Source organism: Prenolepis imparis, unplaced genomic scaffold, assembly GCF_030444845.1.
Source record: "Prenolepis imparis isolate NDT839.2.m4 unplaced genomic scaffold, iyPreImpa1.0 SCAF_1, whole genome shotgun sequence".
In the NCBI taxonomy this organism is placed as follows: domain Eukaryota; kingdom Metazoa; phylum Arthropoda; class Insecta; order Hymenoptera; family Formicidae; genus Prenolepis; species Prenolepis imparis.
Genome location: NW_028141159.1, coordinates 6,021,599 through 6,041,412, shown reverse-complemented (window position 1 = coordinate 6,041,412; position 19,814 = coordinate 6,021,599). Strand labels below are relative to the sequence as shown.

The following is a 19,814-nucleotide window of genomic DNA, read 5'->3' as shown; positions in this document are numbered from 1 at the left end:
GATTTATCCGCGAATTATCCCAATGTGTATAAAAATATCGGTTACGGAGTTGATTCCGTAAAAGCACCACGCCTTTCCCGTTCTTGTTTAATTGCCGAGAGTGTTGCAACGTAGCTTGAAATAATGATGAATTAGAAATTCTAAAAAATGCAACACTCTGTACGGCTTGTAACCACCGAAGCAACATCCTTTTTCCTTTTAAACTTTCAAACGATCATAGCGGCGCGTTTCATAAGCGCGCGATACAAAATTAAAGGGACATAGCGTTATTTGATTTAAATTTACGACGGCGATTAACTGTAATTACTGCGGCAAACGACTTCTCCCTAAAACGACCTATTACGCCGTGTGAATGAATCATTGCTTTAAGAATCGTAGCTTTCTCAAAACATATGTCACGCGGAACTTGAGATTCTCTGTGCTCTATCAAAACATTCATGTAAACTGGTCAATTATTTTTTCCCAGTGTTTAACGAGCGGAATAAGCGCGGAATTAATTAACATATTTTTTTTCTCTTTTTTTTTTTTTATCAAAACGAACGTATGCAATCTGCATAATTTATATACGCTATGCTTTGATTGTGCACTATATATTTTCATCGAAAACTTCTCATCAAAGTAACATTAAAAATTATACCGTAAATCGTTTCAGTTGAAAGAATAAGAAAATATGTTGCGATGAGAAAACGGAACGCGGAAATTATTGCTTTGATATAAAGCACACTTCTCTGTTTTTTTCCTTTTCTTTCTCTCTTTTTTTTGAAGTTAACACGTTTGCTCTAAATATTTCCGAATAATTTGACGAGCAGAGAACAACTAATAATAAAACAAATAAATAATTGACCGATATATTGTTACGCGATATGTATAGCAAACAGGAGGAAACAGGTTGGCTGAAGCCTAAGGCTAAGGGGGATCGACGTGAATGAAAGATGCGATTTCGCGAAAAATGCAGTGCAACAACAATGTAGCGGTATCTTAAGCGCTTGCACATGAGACACGCATGTACGAGAACGCGCGGTATGAGATGTCCTTTGTTAGTTTCGACTTAATGGCCCTTGTACTCCCACGTGCCACATTCGTCTTTAATTCTCTTTCTCTTATGCGAATCTCGCGCGCTATCCTAATGCCTGTTCGACGGAGCTATATTTACCGCTCTATTGTGTCCGCCCTTTCTCCTTCCTTTCCTTGATATTTAATCTTGCATTACGTGAAATAAGTATATTCACGTCTGTGAAAATTATATTGTGGAAAGTATAAGTTTATATTAAGATAAAAATATGCTTTTTCCCAGTCCTCCGAATTCTTCATGCGACAATATAATTTACACGAAAATTTTGAAATCGATTTCTACCTGACAAAATTTTATAAAATATAAAAATGTTTAATAATGAAACTGAATAAATTACTTTTATAAGTAATTAAGTAACAATGTCGAATAAAAAATTAAAATTAATTTCTTCGCGTCAATTTTTCTTTTGGATAATTTTTCGACAATTTTAATATTAACTTTGCACTTTAGAGTTGCATAAAGCGCATTTGTACTTGAAGAAAGAATCGCAGCTGTGAAATTCTGCTTGGCGATATGAATACAATAGAGAGCGGAATAACGCGAACGTGGAGCATAAACAGATAATTTTAAGTCCAATGAATAGAGAGCCATGCCGAACGGAAGTCGGGGTATTGATAATTGATGCTAAGAATTGATGCCAATTTAGCGGATCGTAACATAGTAGCATTGCTAGTTTTCGTCGAACTAATTACAATTAACAGCTCTGCTCGAAGAAGCAGGTCGTATATAACACGAAATTAACGAAGCGTTTTCTTAATAGAAATCTGATCTAACGAAGAGCGCATCAGGTTTTCTCACAATGCACGAGTAGGTCTGAATAGCTTCTAATTTAAAAGCGTTCGTTAAGTTAATGATGCTTTGCTCCCATCTGAACCAAATGTTAAAATAATTTCACTGACGACTGTCTAGGAATTTTTCTGCTCATATCAAGTATTGACATACCTTAAATTAAATTTCAAATTTAATATATTATATATGTTGTAATTTTTTAGATTAGTGTTAGAATGCACTAGTAGGAAAAATTATGTTTAAGAGAAAAGTTTCGGGATTAACAAAAAATTAAATTTTTAATTGCTTGTGTAAAATACAATTATAATTGCATAAACTTGGCGCGTCAAAGATATTACACAGTTATACTTTTCTTTCTCTCGTAATGATTAATTTCGAATAAATAATATCGACATATAAACGAAAAGAAAGAAAAACAGCTAAGAACGTTATTTTGCGGTGTGGATGCTCTTAGTTGGACTTGGAGTGAAAGTGGCAAGCGCACCTACTCCAAAGATCGTATCGTCGTGTAAAAACGATCCTGCCGGATGAAGATTCTGCACGTAACGTACGCATATATGTATGTAAGTATGAATGTAACGTAACGTAACGTCTTTAAATCAGAGGTCGGCAACCCGCGGCTCCGTTACACGGCTTTCTTAATTAATTGAGTAAGAGATACATCGCGCACTCCGTTCCGATAACATATCCATCATAATTTCTTCAACGTCGCTTTCAAAAAGGCATACGTTATGGGGAATTTCGATTTATTACCGATTATTCATAATCGTCACGTGTTTCCCAAGTTAACCAACGGCTAACTCGTCAATAACGTGGTGGAATGCAATTTTATATCCCTTCACCCACTAATAATAAATTATAAATATTATTATAATAAAAACTTTAGATAAACTATATATACACAATATTATAAATAATGATCTCTTCTCACACAGATTCGTGAAAAAATATTAAAATACCTGTCTGATGCATCGTGTGTTCGCTTATGGGCCGCGTATCTCGGAACTGACGATATTACACGATTCACCGCTCACGGAAAAACATTCTCGTGATATCCCGGTTCGAGGATAGGAATCCGAACGATTTACCGCTTTAAGTAATCGACGCGGATGTTTGCGCCGATTAAATTTCCGCTCCATCGACTTAATTCCCTCGGAAAATCTGCACCGAACGGGATGCCGCGATATGAATAAGGCTGCACGCGCCAATGCGCATTCCGCGACCGAACATCTCCCCGGCAGGGAGAAAGAATGAGAGATGTATCCGGACGAGAGACCGTTAGCTTTACGTGCATGCGAACAATTCCGCGAGATGATACAGTTACGAGTGTACGCTTTTATGCCGCGCGTTCCCCCGCTATCGAGGACGTTTCAATTTCGTAGTGAATTTGTATTTGATATTTTCGGATAATTCGATATCGAAAATACATTATCGATTGCGAGAGAAAATATTTTGTCAGTAATAGATTATTAGAAATCGATATGTAAATAATTAATGTATAAAAATATACAGATTGTAAATCACTATTATTGTTGTATCTTTTAATGACAGATTCTTTAATCAAAGTGGAATCAATTTTTTTATAGAAAGCGAAAATGTCGGAAAAAGTCTTAAGGCTCCTGGGTGCTCACCGCAGCCATATTGGATTGTAACGTCAGAAGCGAGAAAGCACACGCTGAAAATTCTTAGATGGCATTTTTTAATGAAAAGATATTTCCATTAAACAGCACTTCAGATGGCTTTAGCACACTCTTAAAAAACCCCGAAAACTATCCTTTTCCCTTTATAATCAATCAACATCTGTAAAATGATCGAGTTATCAGACTTTGACATGCGGAATGACTGCGCATGTGCAAAGACCAGACGGACTGGGCTTCATAATATTACATTTTACAGCTGTTGATTGATTATAAAGGGGAAAGAATAGTTTTCGGGGTTTTTTAAGAGTGTGCTAAAGCCATCTGAAGTGCTGTTTCATCGAAATATATTTTTATTTCGAAATGGCATCTAAGAAATTTTAGCGTGTGTTTTCTCGCCTCTGACGTCACGATTTTGACATGGTCGACAAGGAGCCAGGAGCCTTAAAATGTAAACAACTTTTCAATTTTCAAAATCATATATTTTTATTCGTGCAAAGGCACGTAAATTATAATTCTATTAAAATAAAATCTACTTTCCAATTTGATTGAAAAATATGATTTTGCAATCGATTTCTTGAAACGCTAGAAGGCAAACTTTCAAGCTTACTACTAATTACTCAATAATAATAATAGGTGTCTTAATATTTTTAGAGAAAAATCAATGTAGAATTAGCGACAAAGAATCTGTCATTAAGGAACAAGAACGATAAAAGCTAGTGAAATATTATGTATAATATACTAATATTTTTATTTACATAAAACTTTTATCCAAATGTAACAACTATTTTTTTGGCACTTGTGTCGGTTATGTTTTGTACCCTTAATTTATGCCTATCGCGATCGACAGTGACTGTTACCGTTATTGCACGCCAATAAATTGTCTGAATTATGCATTAGTGACAACGCGATTCAACCGCTGGTTACCTTTTTGTTCGGTATTTCATAGCGCGTGAAATACCGAGAAATTTTTGTCACCATTCATCGATTTGTCAACGTGGCATCGTTAATTATGTCTAGACTGCGCGAATCAACCACCTGTTCTCGCCTATTCTCATCTGCGTTCAGAAGGCTTACGCAAGGCGCCGACGTCCGATTCCCACCCAGCGTTTGCATTGAATACGTTTTTCAGATGGCCTCATTTAGCGCTAAATATGCGACGAGAATGTGGATTCCCTCCTACCGTAATCATTTTTTTCTTTTTTTCGCTATTCATCATGAAACTGTCTTCTTCTTCCTTTCGTTCTATATATTTTCTAAGGTCAGAACTCAGCGGACAGAGCTTCTCTATCAATTATTTTGTAATAAACTGAATAGAATAGTGAAATATACATAGGTTCAATATCTTTTCATTTATTTTCATTTGTTTATGTGTAATACGAATTTCAATATAATAATTTTATTAAAATTTTATCTCAAGTTTAATTACTAAAAAGTCTAAATTCTTTCAAACAAATGTGAGGGAACAGTTGATCAGACTTTTTATATCAAGCCGTATTAAGCTTACACGAATGATTTCACATGATACTAATTACGAGGGTAAATGAAAAAGTAAAGGGACAAATAAAGAAAAACACATTTATTTTAACCTATGTGGAAAATTTACACATCATTTTTCGACATAATCCCCACCAACATCGATACATTTAATCCACTACTTAATAAGCTTCTGTATTTCATCCTGGAAGAAAGATTTGGGTTGGATGCGTAGCCAGTTATGCACCACTGCAATGACCTTCTCATCCAAAGAAAATATTTTTTCTCGTACTATTTCTTTTCTTTTTTTTTCTTTTTTCTTTTCATCTTTTCGGTTTATTAAAAGAAGCACTACGAGGAAAAAATGTTTCTTCGGATGAGAAGGTCATTGCAGTGGTGCATAACTGGCTACGCATCCAACCCAAATCTTTCTTCCAGGATGAAATACAGAAGCTTATTAAGTAGTGGATCAAATGTATCGATGTTGGTGGGGATTATGTCGAAAAATGATATGTAAATTTTCCAGATAGGTTAAAATAAATATGTTTTTCTTTATTTGTCCCTTTACTTTTTGACTTACCCTCGTAGAATGGCGAGACACCAGATTGGAACCATATATGCTTTTATTCCATAAAATGGGTATACAAAAAACTCTGTTGGCAATGGAGCGACTTTTTGTCAAGGAACATATATGTCGAGATATATGTTAAATCTGTATTTAGACATCCATTGCTAGATATTCATGCCTTGTGATTGCGTAAAGAATCTATCATTAAATATAGTACGTATAATTTGTTCTGAATAATATCATGCGCATATACATATTGATTAATATGTATTTTAGAATAAAAAAATATCCCTCTTTCTTCTATATATTTTATATATCTTTATTTTTTATATCTCCATTTATTTTATATATATATTTTTCTCTATATTTTTCTCCGTTTCTTATTCTCTTTCTCTTATTGCTCTCATATGGCCGACATACAATTTTTAAAATGCATCGAACAATGATCCTCGTCACGTGACAACGTGGACGTAGAAAGCCGACAGGAAAAATCTACATTCCTGCATGTGTCTCGACAATTTTACATTCACCACCGTGTTAGCGAACGGCTTCAACCTGAGCTAAATAAAGTGTCGCGTCGCTTCTTCATACCGTATTCCGTCTTCGTGCGCGAAGGGTTACGTCAAAAGTGTTCGTCGCTAATTAACCTGGCAAAATATTATCGGTGACAATCGCCGGGATCCGTGCGACATTATCCTTCCGGTGTCGGGTTCCGATTTCAATCGAAAATTTATCTAGCTGACCTATAATCAATTATAGTTTTTCGACATTTTAATTTTAATCTTCATTTTGTTATTTTAATCTTCATTTTGTTTTTTTCTTTATTTTTTATCTATATGAAAAAAACTAAATATATATTTCTTTTTTGCGGTAGGATTATTTTTGCAAGTCACGAAGAGCGATGGTAGCATATTCAAGAACTTTTACAGAATTTTAACTTTGGAATAAATTAAATTTGATGCTCATTTCATAAAAAGAAAAATATGTATTACATATTATACTTGTTACGCAAACGATCTGTCTTTATAATAGAGTCTTTACTATCGTAATGAATAAATATAACGATGACATCTTTCTTTGTGGCACAGCTGTTGCAATTGCAGCATATGCGCTTGGGTACAAAACACTTACGTATAGTCGACAATAATTCGCTATAAATTTATTTAATCCGCGAGAGATAACGTATCGCGAAGTAAACACGTTACGTAAAGCAAATTCCTTTCTTTCTCGATACAGTCTTATGCGCTTGAGATTTGCCACTTGGCTTGTCAAAGAGGCAAAAGCATTTACGGACGTTTATCATTTATTATTAAATACCTGTCATGTGACTCTCGGTAAATTATACGCCAAGAGTTCACGTGTTCTCATTCACGATAGGAAATCGAATTAATTAGCATTCATGGAAAATTAGAAAGCACTAAATCGTTGTTAATTATTGCACTATCATTCTTGAAACTAAAATTAAAAATCGATTACTAGATGTTATTTCTGTATCGCATTTAACAATCAAATTTAATGTAAAATTATCAAATTGTCTGCATAAAAATCTCAAGCCTAAGAATTTTTTTTTGACTCGTCTTTCAACACGTACAATAAAATCAAAAGTCTCGAATATGCAACTACTCGAACGCCTAATCGCGCGCAGTGATTGTGAAAATCAGCGAACGAATCGCTTGAATTCCCGACACCGGCGATACTTGGAAAACCTCGCATAGAATCCGACGAGATCGATGGTCGTTTCGCGAGGTCGCGAGTTTATCGTGCCTCTTGGAATGTGCAGCACGTCTAATGGAACTGTGGTCGCTTTCGAATCTCTCCCGGAATTCCGTGTCGCCACCGGGTATCCCCTTTGACCATAAGTCATAGTGAACGGTAACGACTATTCGGGATAATACTGTATTATGTAATACGCAGCTGCGTAATATACATTGATGAACTTGGTCGCACTGTCGATTAACGAGGAGATATATCCGTGAATTATAGATTATAAATTGTTCGTTTAATTTTCTATATTTATTGGTAAAGAGACTCTCATCTTGTCATCATTATAATAGCAATTTTAGATAGAAAATGTTGGTATTTTATCAAAGACTATCTTAGAATAGAATCTTACAGTGGTGAAGCGATAAAAGTTTGCACGCTATTTTTGAATTCAAATACAGAATTTATGCTGATCGCGTGACACGTTATATGTATATATATAATAACGATTTTAATAAGATGGACAGAATAAAAATAACGATAATGATAATTCTCGACAGTTTGCAATGTGCGTTGAAAGTAGTCTCGATAGCTTGCTTGACCTTTTTGGCGTCTGGAATCCGACGTAAGAGAACTAACCGTTGATACCTGTCTCTCTCCCGGTATGTTTATCAACAATTTAACTTGTATCCAGACGCGCGCAAACTTATATAGAATTGCCACCACTGTATCGATATGCGCGGAATTTGAAAGTGAACACGAGAGAACAGAAATATACAGATGTTATATATTATTAGGTCAAAAAGTATTAGGCCCTGCGCACAATAAGTAGAGAAAATATTAGCAACAAATATTAAATATTAGGAATAAGAATTATTTTAAAATAATAAAATCGAAAAAAGATCTGATATAAAAATACAAATTCGAGTATAAAGGACTAGTAAGGGCTAATAAACCACTAAGAGTCCTTTACACCCGAATTTGTATTTTTATATATTAGAGTTTTTCCGATTTTATTATTTTAAAATAATTCTTATTCCTAATATTTAATATTTATTCCTAATATTTTTCCTATTGTGTGCAGGGCCTTAAACACTGTATAATACAACTAAAAATTGTCTGCAAAAAAAGATGTCAAACTTATTTATACACAGAGAGAATTTTCTCTTAGAATTTACCCTGAAAATCTTTTTATATTTATATTTATTGTAATTTTTATTTATATTATTATTAAAATTTTAAATATTAATTAAAAAGATTATTTAATTTAAATAGCTTATAAGATTAAAGTATAATATTGAAGATATTAAGAAAATAGAAAATTTATTATTTTAGGTATAAAAAAAAATAAATTTATCTCAGTGATAGATATACACGTATATGTGCACAAAAAATAGTTGTAATCCATAAAATTGAACCCCTAATTTTAATTATTCCATAGAAGCATATTAAATTCAATAATAAAAATAATAATTAAAAAATCGAACTATATCTTATTCTCTATAGCGAAATCAACATGATACAACACAAAATTTCTCCCTAAAAGTATTCGAATTTTTTTTCTGAACGGACAAGCGTCAATTGACGGAAGGCGATGGTCGATCGGTCTCGGGCCTTGAAGACCGCGTAACCCGAGTCGACCGCCGTCTCGGGGCCCCTGTACATCTCGCCAAGGATCCCTCCGACTCGGGTCCGGCTGAAGATGAAGAAGGGGGAGGAGAGTCGTGCGAGAGTACAGGCTCTCCTAGAGCGGTCCAGCAACTCCACAGAAAAACAGGCATGCGGTTGCACGCACACACGTACACACGCGTTTTGTGCGTGTGTACTGCTCGGTAGTACGCACGCTACCGCACCCACACATCGAACTTCCGCCTCGGGATAGTTACTGCATCAACGCGGAGACGCGCATCGTATATACGGCGAAAAAAGGTCCATTGAGAGTTACGGTATTATACCGAAGAGAAGCACCCCGGAGAGATCTGTTAGAACCGTCTAATACCGTTTAAATGCAATGAATCCGAGTGTAAATTGTAACGTAGACCCTCGATTTTCCCTTTGATTCAATACTCGACTCTTGATTTTCAACTCTCGTTTTTTAGCTGTCGATTTCGATTTTTCATTTCCGACTGTCACGTCTCATTATGTCTTCAACTTTTCCTCCCCCATCTTCGGCTCTTTATTTCTAATCTCTCAAATTATTCGCAGCTATCTCAATTCCTAACTCTCGATATAAGACTTAGCATCGAATTTTTAATTTATTTCAGAAATATCAAGCATACACAGAGAGAATTTTTTATTAGAATTTATCCTGAAAATCATGGTAATCGTGGGACAATATGGTATGAAAAGAGTTTTATGAGAATTTCTCTGATTAATATTTATCACAATAAAAATAATATCTATCACGATAAAATATAAAATTTGTTAAATTAATTTTACTAAAAGTATAGTAAAATTAATCAAACATATTTTTAAAATTCTTTCCGTACCATAATGTCTCACGATTACCATGATTTTCAGGGTAAATTCCAAGAGAAAATTCTCTCTGTGTAAAAGTTCAAGTCTTTCAAGTCGCACATGTTAAATTAAAAATTTTGAATGTTTCTATAAATTTATTAAATTAACCACACTCTTATTATTCTACATAAATTTTATTAGCTAATTTTATTTCCCTAGACAGATCGTTTCTAACATTCCTTCATCCTAATCAATCCCCCAGGTGATTTTATTTGGCAAAAAGTTCTTTGCAATTTATTCTCGAAGCCTTTATTCGAAAGAGGTAACCAAATTCGTTAACTACGAGTCCCTGAGTTCTAATTGCACAGGTGTGTACGTCGTTATACTCTATCTCTCTTTCGGGGTATCTGTAATTCGCGATTACATCATTCATTGTTCCTCGTGCACCTTGTGGAGGCTGAGTACCGACGCGAGTACCGTTCGCGGAAGGATCGAAGTACCGCTCCAATTTCATGTACACCCAAGCCGAGATCCGCACCCGTTATAATCACCGCCGAGAGAACTCGTTCGAGGCGAGGAAAAGGAAAACTCGCGGACCGGTATATTTTTTTTTTTTCTAGATCCTACACCGTCCGGTTCGTCGCGTCGCGATCCTGAACGAGAGACGGCAAATATCCTTCCTTTTCTAAAGCAGCCTGTGTGTTTATCGTGTATTTCATATTTCATTTACGCAATTGATTTCTTTCGATAATTACTTGAAAATTACTTGACAATGTTGACATTTAGAAGAAAGTAGTTTAATGTCACTCTGCACATCCAACAAGAAAGTCATTCATTCTACATTTGAATATAATAAATTCTCCTTTTTCTTTTGCAGTTGCAGTCCATCGATATGCAAAAAGAAGGATTATTTGCATAATAAAAATTTAGTAATTACAAACTATAAACGGAAACGCAGTAGAACGGTGTCTTTTTTTTTCAAGATAAAATACGCGTCTCATTAAAATAGTTGTACAGCATTGGCAAAAGTTACACGCTCGTAATTATTTACAGTCCATGTGCGACAACAGAACGTGTTGCAATTTAAGGAGAGAAAAAATTCGAGCGTGACTATAGGAAAAAGGAAACTCGTGGTATGTCTCGCTTCCTTCTTAGTATACTTATTTTTTAGAAATCGTACGAGATTTCGCAAGGTCTCGAACGTGTCAGAGACGATCTATATACATATAGTACGGAACCATCAAGAAAATTCGATTACGTATCTACGAAAAAGAATGTAAAGTATGTAATTTTTATAGAAATATTATCGAGTTAGATTTTAAGATATCAATATGCCACAATTTCGACGCACCGTGCTGATTTGCACGTGAATAAAAAAAATAAGAAAAACATCTACCAAATCGATCAATTAGACATGGAAAATTGTTAAACTTTGCGTTGCGCGACTGTTTATTTTTAGATCGCGGTGAATTCTCTCTTGGGAATTCCGTTAAAATCGCCACAGCATTTGTTACGGAAAATCGACGTTGACGATCATTTTATGTTTCAGCCAATTATACAACAACACGGCAATTTGTTAACAAATGCCTACGGCAATTGTTGTTGTCCAATTGTATTCTTAATCATGTCAGAGAGATGATCGTATTTATAATTTTTATAATATACTTATATATATATATATATATTTTTATAATATACTTATTATTTAAAGAACGGATATACACATTTACAATTAAATATTCAAATATGACATTTTCTTTCTTTCGAAAGAACATACTGGATAATTGATTATCTAATTTAATTAATTAGAATTTGTAAGTTTGATAAATTGTTATTAAATAACTTTCGATCAATCGTGATAGAACCGTTACAAAACACACAGAGCTTATATTTTCTACCATAATAAATAACATTTATAATCAAATGATGAGCCACTGTTAAAGTATCGTTAAAATTTTTAAAAATACTTCTCATTTTAATTGCTTCATTAATTGTAATTTTTTACCAAGCAATCTCTCCTTTATTCTCTGGTTACATTCCCTTTTTATAGAGACCGGTATGTTTTTGAGCAAGAAGATAGAATCGCGTGACATTTCGTCAGATCTGTGGCTAATCGATTGGACTTGGATTAGATACGATTACGATTCAGATTCATCACGATTTTTCTCGCTAATTGAAAACAAAGCAATGTATGTATACATACGACTATCGGCTCTTACGGCGTATATCGTGAAACTCGGCGATTTCGCAATTTTGGATTATGGATTCCATGATACCGCGTGAATGCCGGCGCGAACGACCGAGAATCCAGCTTGACCCGGAGAATGACGATCGATCTCGAGCAAAGTATGCGAGCCGATAACCGCTAGTAATGCATTACGAACATGACACAATATGTACATACCTTCCTCCTTTATACGTGCGAGTTATCCGAAAACTGGAGCAGGACGATTATTTGTCGATCGGTGCCGGGGGCGACCACGTAAGGGCACGAATCACCAGAGAAATCCACCAGATAGAAAAAAGAAACCACGCACTCTCTCTCTCTCTCTCTTTCTTTCTTCCTTCTTCTTCGTTCTCGTAAACACTCGCGCACAATTTCAGAGCGTTCGGTAGAGAATCTTTCGCGATATATTCGAGAATGTATGTATGTATAATTCCGAGAGAACGATGCACCGCGTGTACACACACCTCACTTCTGGACCGTTTCTGGCGAAGAGCCGAGCCGAGCCGAGCCCCGAGCCGCGTGAACCGGCGTGAACGAAACGTGACGTGAGATCTGCGATCTGCGCTAATGCCCGACTCTACCCGAGCGGCCGCCGACTTGCTCTCCTCGTCTCTCGTCTCCTCGTTCGCTCCGAGCGCCACCGCGCGGGGCCCTTCCCTTCGCGTCACTCCCCCCCCCAACACGTTTCCCCCCACCCTTCTTCCACCCGGCGCGAACGAGTTTCTCGCCTCCTCTCTCTTCCTCTCCAGCGAACGAGTTTCCCCACTCCACGTGGCAAACACGTTTCACGATTGCTCCACGATGTTCTGCTGCGGAGTAGAGAATCCTTGGGGGCCCTCGTGTTTACCGCGCATTTTGGATCCTCTCCCACTTTTCTTTCGTTTATTTATTTTTTTTTCCTGTGTATAATAACGGTCGGATTTTAATCTCGAGGAAACCAACTTCATGATTGTCATGTTTTATTTATGTTGAATGAGTTTTATGTCTTGAATTTTTGAATAAATAATATTTAGAATTATATATAATAAACATATTCAGTTTTAAATACGTGAAGAATATATGAATCGTTTTGTTGTGGCAGCTAAATCTTTATAGATTTACATTTGGAAAGAGATAATGTTTAATTAAGAATTAAACAGTAAACGTAAAATAATTTAAAATCATAGACTTTGAATTGAAAAGTTTTTAAAATAAGACATAATTATTAAATGTGATAGAGAAAGGGAGAGAGAGAGAGAGATAAAGGGGGAAAATAAGAAATAACCAAATGCACATCATAAAGATGTAGGATACCAAAACAAATAAATACGCTATTGTATCATAAAGTATGAAGAATGAAGATAGATATCGCTATTTTCAACTTTTATGGTCTCTGGCAGAGGGATATTTTTGAAAATAATTATTTTGATGAGGAACATACGAGAGTTTTTAACCTCAATGTTCCAAAAATACGATATATTGTATAAAATATAAATGAAAAGACGATAAAAATATATATAATGAATCGAATACAGCGTGAATATTTTATTATAGGAATTTGTATATATATTTTACTACACGACATTTTAGGAAATATATTAATTATGACTAGAGTAAGAGACAATATAATAATCTAAATAAGAATGATAATGAGAGAGAGAAGAGAATGAAAACACACAATTTCACAGCTATAGAACGGAATATTGTAAACTTTAATAATGTATCTCATAGGAAAAATAGAAACGTTTACCTAGATTTCAGATGTTTGAATCAGACTGAAATATATAGTTGATACAACAATAATTATACTTATATATATTTATGTTCGGACCCAAGAAACTCTCTCACTTGATTTACAAATGCGGACTGATATTTTTGACAACGTAGTTGGAAGTTGGAACAATTGTGGCGCTTGCATCGTGCTTTTGTATCACGTGTGCAGTTTGCACATGGATTAGATTTAACCTGTATTACTGTGTATTAAAATATATTTTTTACAAATTAATTATAAATGTAATTGAAAAATGGCTAGCACCGATTTTCTTGACAGCGTCATATCCTCGCTTGACAGTATTCAATCGCTGGAACAAGTAAAAAGGTAAATAAAATATGAAATTTTGATAGTACTTTTATTTAATCTAACCTGTAAAATAGAAAAATGGGGAAAATATTTTTTTATTATCGTCGTAAAAAAAAAAAAGAAATTGTGGAAAATATATAATAAGAGAATGAGAGATATTTTCTAATTTCGTTGAACTAATTTTTCTAACAAAAAAATACTAGATTCAATTAAAGTTGTGTCCCATTTATGCAAAAATCTCCAGTCCAGATTTTATAAGAATGTACATATATAAAATCTTTTCTTCTTTTTAAATTTCAGTGGGAGAATTAAAGTTGATATAACAGACCTTACAAAACGTGTCTACGATTTTACGAAAGAGCAATCTTGTAGAAATACAAATGCATTACCAGAGTTAGTTACGGAAGGCTTCGATGAAGAACAAATTTGGCAACAATTGGAACTGCAGAATGAAGATGAAATAAAGCATTTCTCTACTGAGATCTCAAAAGTTTTAGCTAATAAGAAGTTAACAATTCCAGTGAGTTCTTCAAAACCTGAACCTATGCAGATTGAAAATGATAATTTAGAGCAAGAGAATGAAGGTATATCTGATGACAAAGAATCAGAGGAAGAAAGCAAAGAAATCAAAGACAATTCAAGAAAAAGAAAACGTGATGAAAAGAAGAAAAAGTCCTCTATTGTAGATGATAAATTCTTCAAGTTGCAAGAACTAGACGAGTACTTGACTAAGGAAGAAAAAAAAGAAAAACAGGATGAAAATGATGCTGAATCTGATGATGAATCGGTAGATTTGTTTAATGATATTTCCGAGGAGGAAAATGAAGATAATGCTGAAGAGAGAGGGAAATATATAAAATATGCGGATTTTTTCGACGGTCCTGAGAGCGAGAATGAGCAAGTCAAAGAAAATAAAAATTCAGATCATGACAATATTAATGATTCTGAAGAGGAAAAATCAGAGAGCGAAGATGAAGAAATGGACGAAATGGATGATGAAGAGGACGAAAATGAACAAAATATTAAAAGAGTCAGATTCAATCTTACTAACGACTCGGACGAGACGGACAGTTTAGAGAATAAAACAAATCATAGCAAGGAAGATAACAAAAGGGAAGAAGAAATGGAAAAAGATATGAAACCAAAATCTACTTTAGAAGCTCGTCAAGACAGATTATTGACGAGGATTAAAGAACTGGAAGAGACAGCGATCAGTGAGAAGCCCTGGCAATACAAGGGAGAAGTGAGTGGTTCAAATCGACCGCAGAATTCCTTACTGGAAGAATTTTTGGAAATCGATGTAAATGCAAAACCGCCTCCTGCGATTACCGAGGAGACTACTATCAAGCTGGAGGACATAATCCAGCAGCGGATCAAAGATAAAGCTTGGGACGATGTCGAGAAGAAATTCAAGCCAGTCGAGACTCCGCTGGAATATAAGAAAAAGTTGGTATTAGATCAAGAGAAGAGCAAGGAGAGCCTGTCACAAATTTATGAGAAGGAATACCTGCAGCAGAAGCAAGCATTAGATCCCGAGAATAATGAAAAAAAAGAGGTGTCACAATTGCATAGTAAAATTCGACAAATGATGCGTTCTTTAATATCGAAATTGGATGCGTTATCTAATTACCATTATACCCCCAAATTGGTAAGATTTATCATATTTTGCATAGAGCTTTTATAAATATATTTTGCAAAAAGTATTTAGGAGCAAAAGTGTTTATTATAAAATAGAAATTTCTAAATAGAATATAAATAGAAGTTATTCTGTAATTTGTGTATGAATAATTTTCTATTTTGGTCACAAAACATATTTGAGGCATTCTTAATAGGTTTTATGATTATAATATATATTCTTCCCTTTAATTTTTTTCAGGCTAAACCCGAAATTAAAATTATTAGCAATGTGCCTGCAATTAGAATGGAAGAAGTGGCGCCCATCGCAACCAGTGACGCTACTTTATTAGCGCCTGAGGAAATTAAAAGTATCTATCATATATTTATATATATAATATGTCATTGATTCACGATATAGTATTCTTTATCTTATCTATAATATTCATTTTTAGCTAAACCACGTGGTGATATTATCGGCAAATCAGAAAGAACGAAGACCGATATGAAACGCGATAGAAGGCGGAAGAAATTTAGGCAACGAGCTAAACAGCAGGCAATAGAAAAGAAAGAGAAACTAAAAGCATTAAAACCAGGAATCTCTAAAAAATATCAGGAGACGAAGGAAAGAGCTACGTTGCTTAAGAAAGTAACTAAAGACAGAAATGTTAGAAAATTAGATGAAACGACGCATAAAGTCGCGAAATCCTCAACAGCGTTCTTTACACAGTTACAAAATCAAGTTAAAAATAACATTAAAAAAAAAGATAGTTCGTCTAAGCAAAAAAATAAGATGGATTCAGCTGTAAAGTTAAAATTATGAATTATATATTTTTTAAATTTGTTTATATTTAGTAAATATCTAATAAAAAGATATTTAAATAAAAAACTGTAATATTTTTTATCATGTCTTTTAAAGATTATTATTTTGAAAAATCTTATCGTCTCTTTTGTATTATCATTAATCATAATCGCAAAGGAATATAAAAAGTAAAAATTATCAAAGAACTTACAACAACATACACTCTTCTCTCTCAATGCATAATGTAAGATATGTACACTAAAAATATTTTTTTATAGCTTTATTGCATGATATATGTATGTATTTCTAACACCTTTCGTTCTTTAAATCATATTAATTATTTTGCGATTTCTTCTTGCGGAGCTATAATATGTAAGTGGATATTGTGCAAAGGAATATATAACAGTGGATAAGGGGTTTGTAAAGTGGTCTCTCTGTGATAGAGACGAATCTGTACTTAACATTCGCGTATAAATATTGATGCCTGCATTTAGGGAGGCCCAATATGTTAGTTATTGTCAAAAAGTGATGGTACTACTCTCGCCACGATGTAGGATCATCAAAAAAAAATCATGGATATATGTATAATTCATATATTAGTGAAAAATGTTCCCAATTCATCATGATATGCTGTAATTTCGTTTCAATGTGCTCATCAAAATTTGCTAAAACACGTACAAACGCGCTAAGTCACACGTGGTTACTTATAAATGCAATTATTCGTATATGTAACATTATCTATATTTTTTTTTCATTTAAGAATATCTAAAAACGGTGTCTTGCACAGAGAAGCAAAGGTGGATTACACAATTTTTTTGTACATTGTCAATGTCTTGAACGATTTCTTGTCGCATGTCGGTTTATGATTGCACTGTTTATAATTACAAAGATCTAAATTAAAATAATTAAGCTAACCTTATGAATCTAACGATAAGCTGGTAGGTATTAAAATTACCGTGATTTGTGTATAGATTTGATTGAGAAGTTTTTTAAAAATACTTTTTCTTATTGTTTAGAGTACATTTTCGTTATTTTCATTTTTCTTTTTTTTTTCTTCGCTAAATATCATTATCGAATCGCATGATATTCCAATTAAAATTGTCATGTAAATTAAAATTACGTTGCTTGTATAATAAGCACAGATAGATATTTACATATCTTTAAAACAATTGCAACAAGGCTGTGAATATTCATATTTGCAAGCTATTTATTATTTGATTAAATAGCTTTCACGGATATAAATGAGAATTTACGGAATCAATTTAATTCTAAATATAATATTTCAAATTCATCAAAATATGATCATCGCAATGCCTTAAAAGCGTTAAGTGCGTTGAAAGCACTCTGTATTAATTACTGATACTTTTATCAGTCGCGCGCTTTTGATTTCAAACGATATATTTGTGCTCGTTTCATATCAATGCCTTGTGCTAAATACCAAACGTGAGTAACACATCTGTGCATATTATAATTCATTTCGAGCCCTAATCAATAACCGCTTGTCATCATGAAGGTACAGTCGCGCTTGATGTCTTAATGGCACTTTCGCTGCGAAATCATGCTCGTCAATTTGAATAATTATTTCGAACAATCGGAGCGTACGATGCGGCGATCGTACCGATGGCGTCTGATACCCACGATAATGAATCAAACCTTTCGTTATATACGTATGAATTATATGTAAATAACCCGATAGACTAGGCTGTCCTAATCCCAGTGCGATCGTTTTTTTTTTTTTTGCGTAGTCTATATATGCAGTGCTAAATTGTTAAATCGCGTTTTTTCTTTCTCCATAAAAGTTCTTCCGGATGCTGATGTGAGAGTGCGAAATGCGATACCAAATAGGATTAGTGAATCCCCAAAGTGATACCGAACGATCGGAGAAAGTCCCGGAGAAATAATTTCTCTAAAGTAGAAGCTGCTTCTCAAAGGCGTGTCGCCTTTCTCGTTGCTACTCGAAGTTGGTATTGAACATGTTCAGCTCTTCGAAGCCGGACGAGCCGCCCTGGTCTTGTAACATCTGCAGCATGTCGGACAGTTCTTGCGGCTGTGTGCCAGCTCCGGCCTGTCCAGGATGTGGTCCAGGTTGCGCTTGCGCGGCCACCTGAGCACCGGTTTGCCCGTCCGGCTGCGGCGTCTGATGCTGTTGATTTTGCCAACCCCACATACCTGCTGATGAATATAAAGATGGTATCTATTTGATCTATTTGATCTTACGAATGAAAAGTTTAGAGAATGTGACAAAGCTCGTATCGAACTCACCAGGATTATTAGGCACTGTTGTGACTGCATGATATTGCTGCGTAGCCGGTGTCCTAGCGCCGCTACTGAGCTGCGTATATGTTGGCCCGCTCGGTGACCTCGATGGACTTAATTGACTGTACTGATAGCCTTCTGTCACAGGTTGCTATCGGAGGACGTAGCAGAATTTTTAGACATTTGTAACTTTTTAAGAAAATAAAAAAACAAACTCAAATACCTGTCTGCCAATCGCCCATGCTTGCGGAGTTGGCGATGTGTTAGCCGGCTTCTGAATCCTACTTAAAACCGACGAGGACGCGCTTTGCTGTCCGGGTGATCCATAAGCTATTGGCGATTGCGTCGTCTCATAGCTTTGATAGACATTCTGCGTGCTGGACGGCCTCGGTTGTTGTGGGCCTGTAAAATTGTACGTATTCGACATGTTTGACGATAATATAATATATATGATAAGATTATAGAGAAAAATAGGATTATATATAATCTTACTGGCTGTAGCTACAGTTGCCGGATGCTGCATCATATGATGCGCGGAATACAGCGAATCCCTAGCAGGATGTCTCTGAAGGGAATAATCCAGACCAGGTTGTCCATATGCAGGTACAGCTTCGCTCTCCGTGTGACCACCATCGTTACTTGAAAATAATCTGAATAAACAAATGCATGCAAATATTTTCGATACAAATCGAAAGAATACATGCCGTAAGATGTCGTCGAAATCGTAATTTCAAATTATAATTTTCACTTAATTGCATTCTTACTTTGTGTGCGTGTTTGTGCAAACGATATATTCGACATCCTCGTTGAATGGATTTAAAAACGCAAATGCCGATGTCCTTAACCACACCCAGTCGCGACTCTTGGCTCGAAATCTGGACATGACAGATACGACTGCTCCCTTCATCTTCAACACTGGAAAACACAAGTCACAACGTGTTAATAATATTAATAAGTAAACTGATTTTATAAAAACGCAAGAGCATTTACCTTGTTCAAAGCTTTCCCGCATGTGTGTCAGATCCTCCGGATGAAAGAATTCGTAGCAAGGATGACCTAAGAGTTCCGATGGAGTGTAACCCAAAATTCCACCGACTCTTTGGTCCACGAAGGTAAATTTACCTTCCGCAGAGTGACGTGATATAAATTCTACAAT

The 19,814-nt window shown here is 34.9% G+C and overlaps 3 protein-coding genes across 8 annotated transcripts in view; 1 reads left to right on the top strand and 2 right to left on the bottom strand.

Moving 5' to 3' along the window:
• Positions 1-12,554, bottom strand: part of Kst (spectrin beta chain, non-erythrocytic 5 kst) — a 69,082-nt gene extending 56,528 nt beyond the window's left edge. Inside the window, exon 1 of the mRNA XM_083051307.1 lies at positions 12,105-12,554. The gene's annotated coding sequence lies outside the window, so the exon portion shown is untranslated. The remainder of the gene's footprint in view (positions 1-12,104) is intronic.
• A 1,277-nt stretch (positions 12,555-13,831) lies between these two features.
• On the top strand, positions 13,832-16,504 carry LOC145943638 (U3 small nucleolar ribonucleoprotein MPP10). Its single transcript, XM_083051321.1, has 4 exons — positions 13,832-14,004; positions 14,287-15,634; positions 15,863-15,971; positions 16,056-16,504. Exons 1-4 carry the CDS (start codon positions 13,931-13,933, stop codon positions 16,421-16,423), a joined length of 1,899 nt encoding a protein of 632 aa, XP_082907447.1. The 5' UTR covers positions 13,832-13,930; the 3' UTR covers positions 16,424-16,504.
• Positions 16,505-18,097: 1,593 nt separating this feature from the next.
• Tgo (Aryl hydrocarbon receptor nuclear translocator homolog tgo) overlaps positions 18,098-19,814 on the bottom strand; it is a 43,360-nt gene continuing 41,643 nt past the window's right edge. For 4 of the 6 annotated variants that reach the window (XM_083051255.1, XM_083051247.1, XM_083051212.1 and 1 more), the window contains 6 exons: positions 19,649-19,807; positions 19,423-19,573; positions 19,151-19,308; positions 18,882-19,060; positions 18,665-18,809; positions 18,098-18,574 (listed from right to left, as the gene is read on the bottom strand). In XM_083051255.1, the coding sequence (XP_082907381.1) occupies positions 18,354-18,574; positions 18,665-18,809; positions 18,882-19,060; positions 19,151-19,308; positions 19,423-19,573; positions 19,649-19,807 (1,013 nt within the window). In that variant the 3' untranslated portion in view covers positions 18,098-18,353. The remainder of the gene's footprint in view (positions 18,575-18,664; positions 18,810-18,881; positions 19,061-19,150; positions 19,309-19,422; positions 19,574-19,648; positions 19,808-19,814) is intronic. The other 2 variants (XM_083051220.1, XM_083051229.1) reach the window with 2 other exon arrangements.